The 14,349-nt window shown below is 48.8% G+C and overlaps 1 protein-coding gene across 1 annotated transcript; it reads right to left on the reverse strand.

The window, feature by feature from the left end:
• Positions 1–7,801: 7,801 nt before the first annotated feature.
• On the reverse strand, positions 7,802–13,881 carry LOC34617505. The gene is made up of 13 exons (XM_026335386.1): positions 11,788–13,881; positions 11,507–11,657; positions 11,225–11,305; positions 10,903–11,016; positions 10,693–10,781; positions 10,423–10,522; positions 10,072–10,196; positions 9,364–9,721; positions 9,169–9,225; positions 8,788–8,906; positions 8,485–8,619; positions 8,191–8,253; positions 7,802–7,855 (listed from the first exon to the last, which is right to left on the reverse strand). Exons 1-13 carry the CDS (start codon positions 13,828–13,830, stop codon positions 7,802–7,804), a joined length of 3,489 nt encoding a protein of 1,162 aa, XP_026191171.1. The 5' UTR covers positions 13,831–13,881.
• Between the last annotated feature and the right edge of the window lie 468 nt (positions 13,882–14,349).

Raw genomic sequence — 14,349 nt, forward strand, 5'->3', positions numbered from 1 at the left:
TAGTCTTTGCCACAAGCGTTTCCTCCTTTCCCTGCCTGCGCTCCGCAGATTTACGACACGAGAGCACGTAGTTGCACCCTCTCAGCACTCCAAAGGTTCACGAGTAATTGAGCCTAGAATCTAGCACATGAACTCAGCATTGCATCTTGTTGTACAGAGCTAACAGTACTCTGCAAGGGATAAGATATACGACCGACCAAAGCCAATGGTAATTATTTCAAGAGTTCTCCAAAAAGCTCAACGAATCCAGTGAAAAGTGTTGAAGGGTTATCATGCTTCTTATATCTTTATATTGACCCTCATCCCGTTACCCATCACACTCCAAACAAGTGCTCCCCTGCTCCGTTCAGGTCCGTCTAGAATAACTGCATGGAGGACAGCGGAAGCGTTGCCGACCTATCGGCCCTTTCCAAGCATGCAAGAGCGTGAAACCGCGCAGCAGAGGAAAAATGTGCACATGAGCCGAAGTGAACTACAGGAGAATAAATACACACGCTGCTTTTGCAGCTGGGGCTTTGTGCTTGACCTCGTTTACAGCCTTTTAATCAGGGCTGTTTGTCAGACCACTTATCTGTCCCTAGAGTTTATACATCTGAGGATCTCCATAAGGAAGCCTTTACTGGCAAAATTACGCCTTAACACAATATAATCCAGCATTATCTCAGAGAAGCTGCTACCTCTGCTTATCCTCCCCATACACGATTTCAGCAGGAGGAAAAAGAGGTTAACACGTAGGCATATTGATGCGCCCTCCAGACATTCTGAGCATTAGAATGGAGCGAGGACATGGAAACATAGAGCACAGGAACTAGCCATATTCTGAAAGAGAAAGTACACAGTGGGCTCATTCTCTAAGCGAGTAAGTAAATGAAGCTTTGTTGTATGGTACCATCGTAATACAAACAACGCTCTTGATCCTTGCATTCTTGGAAATGCTTTCCTAAACTCATGGATGAGGCTCTGCATGACTTATATGCATATCTCGGGCTGGCAAAAAGAGTATGATGATGTGATATTCATACAGCAAACGAGGCTGGACGTTTTCGCCGCAGACAAAACAAGTAGTGTGGCAGCAAGTTAGCTTAAAGGATCTTGCACGTAGTAGAAGGGATGCGTTAGGACATAGACCTATCTCACTAGATTGTCAACCTCCTCATAATTTTAATCTTGTGACCATTGGATTCACATGGGGTGTGGCCCTTGACGCCAGTCAACATAGTGGACGCACCTGATGTCTGCTTTATGGATATAGGACCACCCCAATTGTAAAAGGCAATCCTACACTTTGGCAGCTTTGCCTGTACCAGTCACATTTACTTAATACGTAGCAGTGAAATTGTTAGGTGGTCTTCCTAGATAGTCTATCCTACTTATTTGCAGAATACGCTAGCTCAACAGAACACGAGTCGGCGTTGTGTGCATGTGTTAGATGTTGTGTGCAACTCCTTGTAAATGCTCGAAGTGCTTCAAGAGAAGAGACACGCGGATCCTAGCTGTCGCACTTCCCTTATGCCAGGAACTCTGAAGGGCACGGGAAGGGAAGTGACGGAGGTCCTTTGAAAATTTTCCGATAGCTTTGCAGTGGGCTTGTACTGTGTCTGGACTGCAACATACCACTAAGGATTCATCTGATGCAGTGTTACAGATGGTTTTACCGCACGCTTTACACCAGCTGTTCCCTTACTCCTCCACTCGCTGTCGATGCAGTGGAATTTCGGCTGTCCCTAAAACAAGTATATGGTTTTGATCAATTCATTTAGTGATAAATGATTTGTTTTTCGTTGCAAAAGTTGAAAAATATATCGTTTGGACTTGGAAGTAGTAAACGGCCCAACGCCTGTTGGGCCGGCATAAACCCTCCTAGACGTTACACCAAGCCGGTATGGATCCAGTAGCTCCACTGCTGTCAAAGGGGCATGGCTCATCCCCGATACAACATGTAAGTATGTGCTGATGAAGATATGCAGACAGAAAAAGACAGGGGCCCCAAGGACGGGTAAGTACGCAAATATTTAATCAGCCGGTTGGAGGTGTACTAAGGCCTATAACTCCAGAGATAAAGAAAACCGATCGCAACTTGCGAAATAATCGGAGGAACAATTATTTAAGCGTGGCTATTCTTGCAGCAAACATCTCATACCCACAGGGATTATTACAGCTCAAGCCTTCAAACCTGCCCTGACTCGTGGGGCGTTCGGCAAGACAAGCGCAACAGCAAGCTTAGGATGAATATGACTGCCTAAGAAGGGAAAGCTATCAATAACTCACTATGTCAAAAGTATGAGGCTTTGGTTTGCACAAGCCAGAGCGTGGACAAACAGCTACTCTATCCATGTTTCATCTAGTGTCTACCCAAGGTGATACTTCAGCCAATCTCAGGGTGGGCAATGACTCAGCGATTGAGCAAGCGGCCGGCGGAACTTCCACACATAATAAACCAGGTGAGCTTTCAGAAGCAAAGTAATGCAACTACGACGTCTTTGGCTGAGAAGGAAGAGTCAAGTAGAGATTCAGAACCAATGGATCTGGTCATCCTAATGCTATGTTCCGCGGCATGGGAAGCCCCCACGACATGAAGAGGAAATTCTGGGACGGGCAGCTGATTTGTAGGAAAATGACCAAGTGCAAGAATAGAATAGCTTTTTGACGCCTTATTGGGTGTTGATGCCTGTAAAGAGTGGAAGGAGTAGAAGATGGGGCGTATGCGTTACCTCGAATCCCCTGAGCATGATCACTTGAAGCAAGACGTTGCCAACGCCTCACATTAGCATATTACTTAATGGTATACATGGTTCAGTAGTACACTTGACAAGTGATGTCACAAGCGCCTAACTGTAGATCACCTTGCGACCTGGAGACAGGCGCTAACCGCGTCACACACTTACACCGCATCTTCCTGTGTATATGTATACCATTTGGGCTGCCCAATGACTCAACGGAGCTAAAATATCAAACCCCATCTCTAGATTTGTGCGCCTATCATGAAAGCCTGGAGGGATGTGTCATGGAAGGCTTCTCAATACTCAGCAGAAAGGTTCAAGAGCACCTAAAGCGAGTATTTGGGTTGTCGCGAGTAAAGCAGTGGTATGCTAATGTTTGCGAGAGTCCGTTGTATATAGGAAAACGTGCAAGCGTCGGGTGTGTATTCGAGCAATTGTGTTTGTGAATCCGTCTCTTAAGTGCAGGAATTGAGCCGGATCCAGCAACTACTCCAAGCCATTCTGGGAAGAGAAGGTAAACGAACTTGCCTTCCTGAGGTGCTTCACGGTTTCTGAGGAATGTGCTTGCGTCCTATGCTTTTAGCACTCATGCGTCCGCTACTTCTGCCAACATCTAGAATGGCAATAATGTGAAGCACTACAACGTTGAGGATGACCTGCTGAGGCTTCAAAAATCATGCGGACTCCGACGATTGTACACTGTACCTTCTCTCCGCAGTGCAGCGCTGCGCAAAATACATTAACATGATCTCTAGAGCCACGTTGAGATCTAAGCTAGAGTGGGAAAGCTCTCACGGTCTGTATGGAGGCTTGAGATCAGTCCCACGGCAAACCAGTTTGCGCTGTCGCTTAGATTGTCAGCAACTGAAACCGTCCAATTCTTCTGGACCCGCTGTTTTGCAAAGCCCTTCTGTGCCTACAGGGAGCTTTAGACCCTGTGCTTTTTTGCTGTACTTTCAAAAGTCCAGACCCAGGAAAAAAGCCCACGTTTCTGCCGACAGGCACAGCAGACAAGCTTATTTCATGCCTTGCTCCAGCGTTGTCACGCCTCTGAAGGTCGCTCAAAAATTCCTATTTCGTGTCTGCAAGCTTCTCACACTCTCGAAAAGTGTCATTATTGATAGCGATCCGAGCTTTGTTAGTGCATTCTGGTGTGCACTCACGACCTTCAAATATATAATAATCGCCATTTGACGATTACGAGCCACCATGATGCAGGCGGAAACATAGAGGGCACCAACTGCGCTCTTCTGGAGCAGTTGCAACTCCATGTTCACACGCATCCAACTGCTTGGCTTGAGCATTTATTCGTGTCGAGTAGGTTTGTGGAACAGCGGTAGTGTTTTCTACCCGTTGCTTTTCCGCATCCACAGCATACCAGAAAGAGCTGTTCCCCAACTCAAGCCTGGGCCTAGTGGTCCGGAATCAGCAGCCACCCTTAGCGAACGAGAAATTCAGAAAACTCATGAACCGTGCATGCGAACGTATTGCAAAGCTCGAGTGAGGCAACCACGCGATTGTGATAGGCAGTTTGTGGCGGTAGCTTGTGTGTTTTGACGCTCGTAGTGCTTACAGTTTGCAGCTACGTTCACCCCAGCAATTTTTCGTCCCACATTTCGAGAATTCTTTGGGGCACCGCCACAAGAAAGCAAAAGCTCTTTTGGCAAACACGCATTTACTGGAGAAATCATCAATATGCCATTCTTATGTTTATTTACGTTTTGTGAGCTGGGGGTCCTTTTCCTGACACACCAGAAAGCATGTCGTTTGTTTTGGAGTCACGATGCAAGGAGAGCTGCATATATGCACATAGCATATCTTCAAGTAAGGAGTCAAACATGCTTTGAAACAGTGCTGGTATGAGAAAAGATTAATCGTACAGTTAACTTCCAGCCGAAATTGGAGTGTATACAAACTAGATCAGTGGGAAGTTCAGTTATAGTACCTCTGTAGAGGGTACTCAACAGAGCTAATACAACTCAAGTGGCCAACTCGCTTGTGGACGACCACTCAAGTCCCCGTCCTTTGGTATAAATGAAGGAACAAAACACATCCTGAAGCGTTGAGATCACTACTGCTGAAGAAACTAGCACTAGCCGCTCAAACACTAGCATTGTGAGAGCAGTCCCGCCTTTTGTTACCTTCTGTAGCTGTCTCCTTGTACTTGGAATAACTGGTGGATGTTCGCGGTGCAGGCATACGTATAAGCTATTACTGGCACCTGCTTTTCTCGATTCGTAGCAGCCTGCCAGGCTAAAAGTGTATCCGGTGGTGCCTTGATGCGTATGCTTTTTTGATCCTTGTGCATCTGCAGACCTGAACGGCAAGGATGCTTGAGTCTTTACTTTCTGCAGTTTTCTGAAGATACTGATCTAAGAGTCATTGTCACATATATTTGTTCGTTCACTTGTGTGTTCGTGGGGTGCTGCGTCTCTTCTTTGGCTTCTCTAGTAGGCAGCACCCTGGTTTGAGAAACAAGGAAACAGCTACAAACTAATTTCTCTGTTATTGGGGCATATCCCATACCAAAGACGGAGCGTATCCCGGAAGTTGTTACTGTGAAATCGACGGAATATGGGTAAATTGACAACGCCATGCTTACATACAGCCTGATGCCCCAATATGATGGCATTTCCACAGCGTGCGCCAAAATGTTCGGGCGCACTTACAGCCCTGATAAGGAGTCGACTGGGAAAGCGCACCAATAACGTTTCATCCACAAATGATCGGAGGGCAGTCATAAAAATCAAAGCTTCGGTTAATTCTTGTTTTTCTCATATTCGTATCTATTTTCCTTATTCGTTTGGTGATGCGTATGCAAATATCTGGTCATGGGAGCCACCGACTGACGCCATCAGACCTTAAGGACGAGTCTGCGGTTCTCTTGAAACTCACAACAGTGAGTCGTGTTGCCGAGGCCACACGACTCTCTTAGGCCATCGCTAATGGTGTGTCCACTAGGGTGCTGCTGATAGATGGGATGTTCGTTCCTACGTCATCCCACCTAAGATAGTGCCTAGGTGCACAATTAAAGGGGGGTAAGTCCCTAGCGAGACATGCACTTGAACGCGTATTGCAGTAAGTGATAGGCACTTTAAGGAAGCTCCGAGCAGCGGCGCGTCACCAGGCGGTTATTAAGGTACAGCAGTTTCCTGGCGCCCTATCAGTCGTCCTTTCACAAGAGGTGGAAACTATTCTGCAGAAGCAAGCACGACGTGACTACTGTCAAGCACCCCTGGATGCTCTTTTCTGCCAACAAAAAATTTCGACGTCACACGAAAGCGGGGTGACGACCCTTGTGAACGAATAAAGCTTGCACAATCATCTAAGCAGGAACCTAGAGCGGAATCCGTCACCGCTGGCTTCAAAGACCTTTCGTGACCTGAAAGCTCTATAAAATTCGCCTTGCTTGAACACCAAATTCATGAAGCTGCACTATACAAGACAACTTAAGGGCACTCGCGAGAACTTGTTGCTGTCCTTTGAGTATTACAAATAGCACATTTTCCGGGTAAATGTGTTTAACGGTAACTCGAGGACCTTGATGATTCCGCTAATAAAGGGCTGGGAAGAGAAACAATAACCTCCAGGCCTTGTTCAATAGTTACGAGGTCCAGTTTAACAAACTTGTTGAAGCTACGGACCTCGGTACTGAGCCTGCGAGACTGTGCGTTAATGCAGAAGGCGGAGGCAGACCTTGAGCCATTTCGACCGAACATAGAGCCCCTCACAGAAAAAAAAGAGATTTTTTGACGGGATACAGGGGAATGCGGCAGGTGCAGCGAAGCACGCGTAAGAGCAACAAGCTGATGTGGACCTGGCCGTAGAACGGAATTACTTGTGCAGCAGTGATGTTGGCAACAGCAAGCTCGTGATCGCGAACCTAATCAACGAGCTGACAGAGCGCCCACAACAATTATCTAACGCGGCGATGGTAGATGCGCCTGTCAACTCGGTGGACAAAGTGGAGAACTGCGGGGGCAAAGACAGTCATAATAAATCATTGTTTATGGTGTATTCGCAGGTACATATCGCCCAGGTTGAGGGCTAGTGGCTTCACCTGGAATAGCGTTTTTGGGCGAAAAAGTTAATGGATGCCCGCACAACTTTTCCTGTGGTGCTCTGCACGGCTATAGCAGTGAATATACACATATAGTGTGTACGCAACCGGAAAAGCTGCAAAAAACGCAGTGTCACTGTACTTGCCCATATCACTGCCAACGTGCGGAGGATTTCGCAGGAGATAGAGAAGTACACAATCCACTATTCTCTACCCCACAGTGACTGAACTGGGGGGCAGTGTGCGCAACAGCAGGCCTCATGCAAGAAGGACCGCCACTTCCTCCCGAGATGCATTCACACCGCAGCGACCGTGAGTGCAAACCAGCAATTGTGTGTCGACCGCAGACCGCTGCACCAATCTGCTACGCGAATATCTAATGTATCTCAAATCCCTGGTATTCTTTGGCGGGAAGAGGCCGCCAGTGAAGCATGTGAAATCCTCTACACGGATGCTCATATCATCACAGTGAATCGCTGCGCATCTCGCTTTGTTTTCGGCCGATTATCAGTGAAGTACACAACCAGTTGTACAGCGAAACAAAGAGGGCACTTGCCTATTGTGATAGAAAGAGAAAAAGGCTCATGCACCTGTTGAATGCGTTTTGTCACGAATGTCTTCGTTTGCCTCTTGGGTGGGGTTCATCGCTACGTTGTAGAGATAACGCTTTGGGACTCTGGCACCAGGTTTAAACGTACGTGGTGAGTTTTGAAGGGGCTGGAGTTTTTAAACTTATACCCGATCACCGTTTGCAGTTTTCTGCACTATCTCAAAGTGGCTGAGGTGTGACCCAGTGCAAGATCACAAAATCTGGGCATGTCACCAAAACCCGAAGCTGAGAATGTAGCTGCTGATCCCCTCTAATCGTGCATCACCAACTGCTATTTGGCCCTTTTTTCGAGGCTGACCTAAAGTGGCAGAGTTGCAGAATGGGCAGATCCGCCCTCGACTACAACTACAACAGGACTCGGAAAAAGTGTCAGTAATTTAATGAGAACAAGTTAAACACAGGTACTGCTCGTCAGCTGACGATGAAATGACTCCGAAAACCTCTCTGCTGCTCCGAATCCTCAGCCTAAAAATATCGCAGCACCAGGGCAACCCTCTATTTCATTCTTCACCCTCCACAACATGACATAAAGCCCTGATACATGTGCATACATGCAGTGCCCTGGCTTTGTGCAGGCATAATGCACAATTCGGATGACGCAGACCAATGGACACACTCTGCTACATAGTATCACCGGAAGCTCAGAACAAATAGAGACGCAAAGCTAAATTCCGCTTGCTTAGAAAACTTTGAAGGGCCCTATTTTTAAAAGCATTCTCACAGTGCGCTGGACACCCCATGAATTAATCTGGTTTTGGGGAAGGCACAGTTTAGGATTTTTAAATTCGGGGTTTTCATACCTTCTCTTTTCTGTCGAGGATAAAGATGACCAAGGCGACCAACAGGAGGCAAACGAGCGTAGTCTGAATGAACGAAGCGCAATAGAAAAGGGCATTTTTTCGTGCAACTTCCCACCCCGCGAAGGAAATCCTGGTGCACTTGGCCATTTTAATCATAACGCAGAGCAAGATATCGACGGAAAAGGGGCTTCCACAGATAACCGATTGCACTGTCGAACACGCCAACCTCTTCGAAATTGGGTAGCAAGGGGGACTACATGGTGGAAAAATGGCTTCGAGCTTAAAGCAGCTTACAATCAAAATATTGGCGAAGCTGCAACTGGGGTGTACAGAGAGCTCAAGCTGCCATGACTTGGGCTTTTCCAAGGGGTACGGCATCACTATAACTTGGGAGTTTGGAATGAGAGAGACCCACATGCTATACGCCGCCTATGTTAGCGCAGCACAAAACAGAAGAGCAATCATTATTACGCTCCAAGAATGACTGTTTATCTAATTACGACCATTTTCCTTTTAATTATTGTAACTCATTTAAACTTTTATTGCGCGCGAGGTCAGCTACTTTTAACTCTATATCACTACCTTACAGCAACGCACCAACTGAGCCAGCGGTAACCCAACAAAGAACTCCTCAACATAGTTGTTGGTTTGTCCTAAGCCGAAAAGCTCAAAGGGAAGAGATAGCGGTGCGTGTGCACTCTGTGCCATTTGTGCTCCTGAGACAGAACATACAAGCAGGGAAACACGCAGAATAGAGTGAACAACGAATACTCACTTTCCGAAGATATAAGCCAAGAACCCCTTAGAAAAAGTAGCACTCCCACATACATTTTCGTGGTTTCTTTCTACAAGACAGGCGCATTGCCCCAAACCCCGTATCTAAATCTATGCATCCCCTGTCAACAACCCCAAAGTCTTAATTTGAATCCCATTAAATTCAGCCACTAAACCCAGAACCGTAGCTCCGCTGTAGCGTACCAACACGCGGCGTTTTGGTGCCATTAAGATCCGTCACTGTCAATTTAAATGTGGCACCTGGAGGAAAACAAAAACAAAAGCCAAAGTACCGGACTACCTTAAAGTTATGACAACCGGTGGCTGTTCTCAAATATTTTTCCTGCACGCATGACTAGATAAGAAACGCTAAGCTTGAGAACCAAAACCAGCACTCACCGACAGCTGCTGCACCATAAGGTGGCGGCATATCTGGCACCATCTGCAGGGAGAAAGGCTTGGCCGCTGTTTTCTTAGGTCCGCCTTCTGTGCTATCGGGTACAGCGTAAATGTTGTTGTTGGTGCCCCTGTCGTAGTTGAGGGTGGTGGGTGCCGTCGTCTGTACATCAGAGAGCGATGACAGGGTAGGACGGGTGCAGAAGGAGAAGGGGCATGCCCCGTTTAGCGAGGTGGCTTTGAAGAAGAGAGAGTCTGCCGCCGTCTCCACTGGCCGCATGTAAGTACGCATAGTGGCAAAGGGGCCGGAGGCGGAAGACGATGACTTCGGCTGGCCCTGACAGACGAGATCCAGAGCCCCCTGCATTTTACAGACATAAAAAAAACGAATATGCATATATGAAGGAGAGCATTTCGAGACGGAAAAAAGAGTAAGGAGCTTTTCGCTCAGATTCCGTTACATTAGGCACACCCACAAATAAATCAAGCACCAAAAAGATGACAGTGCGCTGTGGATAGAGACGAACTTCGCAGTTACTACACCACAAAAAATTCAATGGATACTCCATATACGTGCGTGATTCCGCATGTGAAATCACAGGATATAAGAAAGAAACTCTACTCAGTAACAGTTGGAGAAAATGCCCACTGAGTTGCCACAAGCTGCTGCCTGGCTGCAATGTACTGTTAAACTACAAGTACACTCCTAACCTTTTCTCGGAAGTCGAAGAAAGCGACTCGGTTGCAGTGCAAAGTCTCCCCGTCAACCGTCGCCACAAACTCTGCCACCAGCTGGAAATACCGCACTGTTACATTCTGAGAAGACATATAAGGACACCCAACCCAGTGCATTAGGCTATTCCCTCTGAATACTAACGTGTTAACCCACATGGATTGTGAATAGTAAAGGCCATACTGTCATGCTTTGATGTCTAGGAGAACAGCCTTTCCATTCTGGATTGACCCAACGTCAAAAACAGCCCCATTCCTGAACTGGACTCTAAGCCATATGATCTAAAAAATATTCGTGAAACCTTTGTCTGCCGTTTCTTGCCTTGCTATCAGCAGGAACATTCCTGTAAATGCGGGCTGCCCTGATTCCTCCCTCCTTCACCGCCACAAGTGCCACGTCAGCAAACCCATCCCCATCGACGTCTCCAACCTGAGCGACAACAGACGCACACAGTGTACATGAGAGCAGAATGGTACCGAGAGACAACAGAGGACTTCTAGGTTCTCGGAAGTTGTATAATAACAAAGACATGTTACTGACTAGTCCTGTAGCAAGAATAAGAACTTTTCCGAAAACAGGAAGCAGTAAACTGCCCTTACGCTCAAAGTCGGAGGCTTTGCAGAGTCCCCAAAAAAATGAATTGTGCTGTCATCATCAAGAAAAGACTTGGTGGCCTTTTCACTATCGTCTGCAAGGCCAGAAAAAGACATATGTGAAAGATACATATGTCGTACAACCAATAACTGGAGGCAATGTCTAGCGCCGCTGCATTGATGCTTCAGGCAGGCACATGGCTTGTTTGCACTTACAATGAGCAACTGAGAAGTCCTCATTCGGGTCACACAGTTCGAACGGCCGACGGCAATTCTCGACTGTCCGCGAGGTCCACCAGAACGAACCACATAGGCGGGGTTGAGAATTGGCTGCAGAGAAAACCTTCACATACATCAGGCTTTTATTAGGATTGAGTTATCCTTTGCACACAGAGTGTATTGCACCCAAACTATCGAAGAGATTTATCCCCCCATTGCAGTGTGTGTACCTACAGCCCATATGCTGTCTTACGTACACACACACACATCGACACCAAAGCACTAGGGAAGAAAAAGCCTTGAAATAAGGTAGACTCACTAAGCATAACCAAAGCGTCACCCTTAATACAAACGCCTTCTTCATTCTTCTCGCAGACCGGTACAAGGACATCCAAGGTACCTTAAAACAAAAGCCCGAAAGCCAGAAAGCGATATACCGATTTCAAATCTTCATGCCGTAATCTCTTAGCCCTTGCCTCAATATTTAAACACGCAGACCCAATCCCAAGCCCCGAAAGCCCCTGACCACCCCCTGTCAACCCAACACGCAATGCCAGGCACTGTATGCCCATGCCACATGCTTCAAAGTGTCGTGGCTCACCATCTGCATCGAAGTCTGCGAGGACGAATTGTCCCGCTCCAGGGGGCAGCGCGATATCTTCCGTGTGTCTCTTCCATTTGGCGTTCGTTCCGTCGAATCGACTCAGCCAGATTTCAATATGCAAGGAGGAGGACCCCGGAAGCTGCACAGTCTGTCCGGACACCATAGCAAACCCCAAACCTGCTCAAAAGTCAAGTACCAGTAGAACCCCTTAATCCACAGCAAATCCGTTTTAGCAGTAGTAACACTTTCCCCAATATTCCTAACATACACAACCCTACCAGAAGCAAATCAGCGCGGCAGTCCCCATCGATATCTGCAATCGCGCTGCTGTGGGGGTTGGGAATGATGTTGTCCATCTGTTGCTGCTGCTGTGGATCTGTTAACTCAGGTGTATCCGTAGTGCCTGCCCTTTTAAACAAATCAGAGGCAGAAGACCACTTGCGGGGTGCGAAACCTTCTTTTCCTTGGCTCGCGAGGTTTACCCAAAAGAACCGAAACACGCCATCGTCCTTGCCCCCATGGCTGCTGCTGCCGTTCACGCTTCTCGGCGCTGTTTGAACCAGCAAGTCAGGGAAATGGTCGAAGGTGAGATCGGCCACAAGCGGCTGAATTCCTGTAAGGCCGCAGTCCGCCAGCTCCTCGTCTGTCATATCAGCTGTAATATAATCCGCCACAGCAGCTGCAGACGAAGAGAGAGGCTCGAAGACTGCTGTACTGCTTGGATAGCCTTCTACGAACACTCCTGTGGCTCTGCGTGCTGCCTCTGTGGTCGCCTCGGCTGTTGCTTCGTCACTGCGTGCGTGTAGCCTGCCAGCCCCAAATGCAAAAGCAGCAACCCCCACAGCATCTACCGCAGAGTCCTCGACGGGAGGAGACGCAGCTGAATCTTCTCCATTCTCAAGTGTACCCCCTGTGCTTGTTCCTGCTCTCTCATCATCATGCCCAGGTCCCAGCAAATCCTCAGGAACAGCCGCTTCCGGCATCCCGATATCCGGTTGCTGCTGATGCTGGCCCTGTCTGAGAAGCTTTCTGTGCTGCAGCAGCTGCTGCACGAACTGTTGGCTATCCCATACTCGCTCCAGAGCACCCGAAGGCCGCTGGACAAATGCTACGAGTCCGTAGACTCTCTGAACTGTAGAAGCTGAGCCCCTTGCTGCAGCGGTGCCAGCATGAGGCAGCGTTACGGCAATTATGTCTATTCGGCCGTCCTGAGTCCAATCAACGGCCACGATGCTGTCCACGGTCTCCTTCAGGTGTACTGACACCTGATGACGGAAACTGCTCGACTCGGGAGACCATACATACACAGATATGGTGCTACCGCAGTGGCTGCTGCCATTGGTGCTGCTTTCGTTAATGCTGTGATCCTTGTTCATGGGATTGCTACTCTCACTGCTGCTGCCACTCGGAGCTGCTTCGGTAGAGGGAAGCTGTTCTGTGCCGGCGTCAGCGAAAGCAGGGGGCACTGTGCCCGTGGTACTGGTGGTCGTATTGTGGGTCCTGGCTCTAAAGAACCTGCATTGCGGAATGTGTGCACTGCTCCCTAGGAAGATAAAGTCCACGTGCATGTCGTTGTTATAGTCTGCAAGTGCCCCCACCTCGCCCCTCCACCCTTCAGCCTCCAGCTGTTTCAGCAGGAGCTGCTGCTGCTGCTCGGGGGAAAAGAGGTCAGAACCGGGGACAGGCGTGAAGGAGGGGAACCGTGCAGATCGTGAGCCGAGGGAGAGAAGCACAGACTGCTGCTGTTGCTGCAGTTTCGTCTGATGCGGAGGGGGTGTCGCAAACGGAACGGGAAGAGCAACGTCCTTCAAGTCCTGCTGGTGCGGTCCAGCAGTTGCTGCTGCTGCTTGTGTAGGCCCTGCTGCCAGCGCTGCCGAAGATGCAGACAGCGGGCAAGACAGCAGGTACTCATAGTTGCCTCCATGGCGTGCTGCCCCTGCTGCGGCTGCTGCTACTGCTGCTGGATCTGCTGACGGTATTGCAGCAGCTGCAGTGTATCCTGGCAAGTGCTGCACGAAAAAGGTGCCTTGGGGAGCCTTGCGGCGGCCCCCTAGTGCCGCTGCTTCAGCAACCCCTGCTCCAGATGAGCCCGATGTTGGCTCTTTTGCAGCTGCCATAGACACATCTGCATCTCCTGCTGCTGCATCGTCTCGCTGCCAGGGAGAAGTGAAAGTGCCGCGGGGAGATGCGTCTGACAACTGCTTCTGTTGGTGCTGCTGCGTCTCCTGCGCTGTCTGGAGAAAAAGCCAGAGCACTACCAGCACAAATAGGAGAGCCCCAAGCAACAGAAGGGCCACTAGCCAACGCTTCCTCCGCAGCATACCTACTGCTGCTGCTGCTGCTGTTGCGGCAGCTGACGCAGCAACAACTGCCGCTTCTGTTACCGCAACGACTTGCGTTTGAATCAAGTGCCCGGATGATGAACTAGCGGGAATATTGGAGGGATGTACGTCGTCGGAAGACAGGGGAGAGAAGACAGCGGCAGCCACGCGTCTCTGCCTGCTTTGTCTGCTGGAGGGAGACACACTATGCCTCCCGTCTTCCTTGTCCTCAGATCCTAAAGGCCCGAGCCGCTGCATCTAAACCCTTGCAGCAGCTGCATCCGCTGCTGCTGCTCTTGATGTTGCAAGTGTTTCTATGGCTGACTCCGCTGCTGCAGTTTTCGATGCTGATACTAGTACTGCTTCCACCAGTAACGATTCTGCCATAGAAGTTGCTGTGTTCGCCGCCTCCCCTATTGCTGTTGTTGCTAGTCAGACCAAGCACTCCGAATCAAACAGTGTGCAATGAAAGATAGGGGAGCAGGCCAGCGTCAGGGAGTTGTGAAAAGAGCCGAGGTG

This window comes from Cyclospora cayetanensis, unplaced genomic scaffold (genome assembly GCF_002999335.1).
Source record: "Cyclospora cayetanensis isolate NF1_C8 unplaced genomic scaffold, CcayRef3 CcayRef3_contig_68, whole genome shotgun sequence".
Classification (NCBI taxonomy): Eukaryota; Apicomplexa; class Conoidasida; order Eucoccidiorida; family Eimeriidae; genus Cyclospora; species Cyclospora cayetanensis.

Bases quoted from the DNA above. Each gene is read 5' to 3' on its own strand.
- LOC34617505 (XM_026335386.1), bottom strand. From the start codon at position 13,830: ATGCTGCGGAGGAAGCGTTGGCTAGTGGCCCTTCTGTTGCTTGGGGCT. The intron at 10,197-10,422 runs ATAGCAAGGCAA...ACTGGGTTGGGT, and splicing joins TTACAGGAATGTTCCTGCTG to GTCCTTATATGTCTTCTCAG. The intron at 9,226-9,363 runs GTGAGTGCTGGT...GTTTTCCTCCAG, and splicing joins TTATGGTGCAGCAGCTGTCG to GTGCCACATTTAAATTGACA.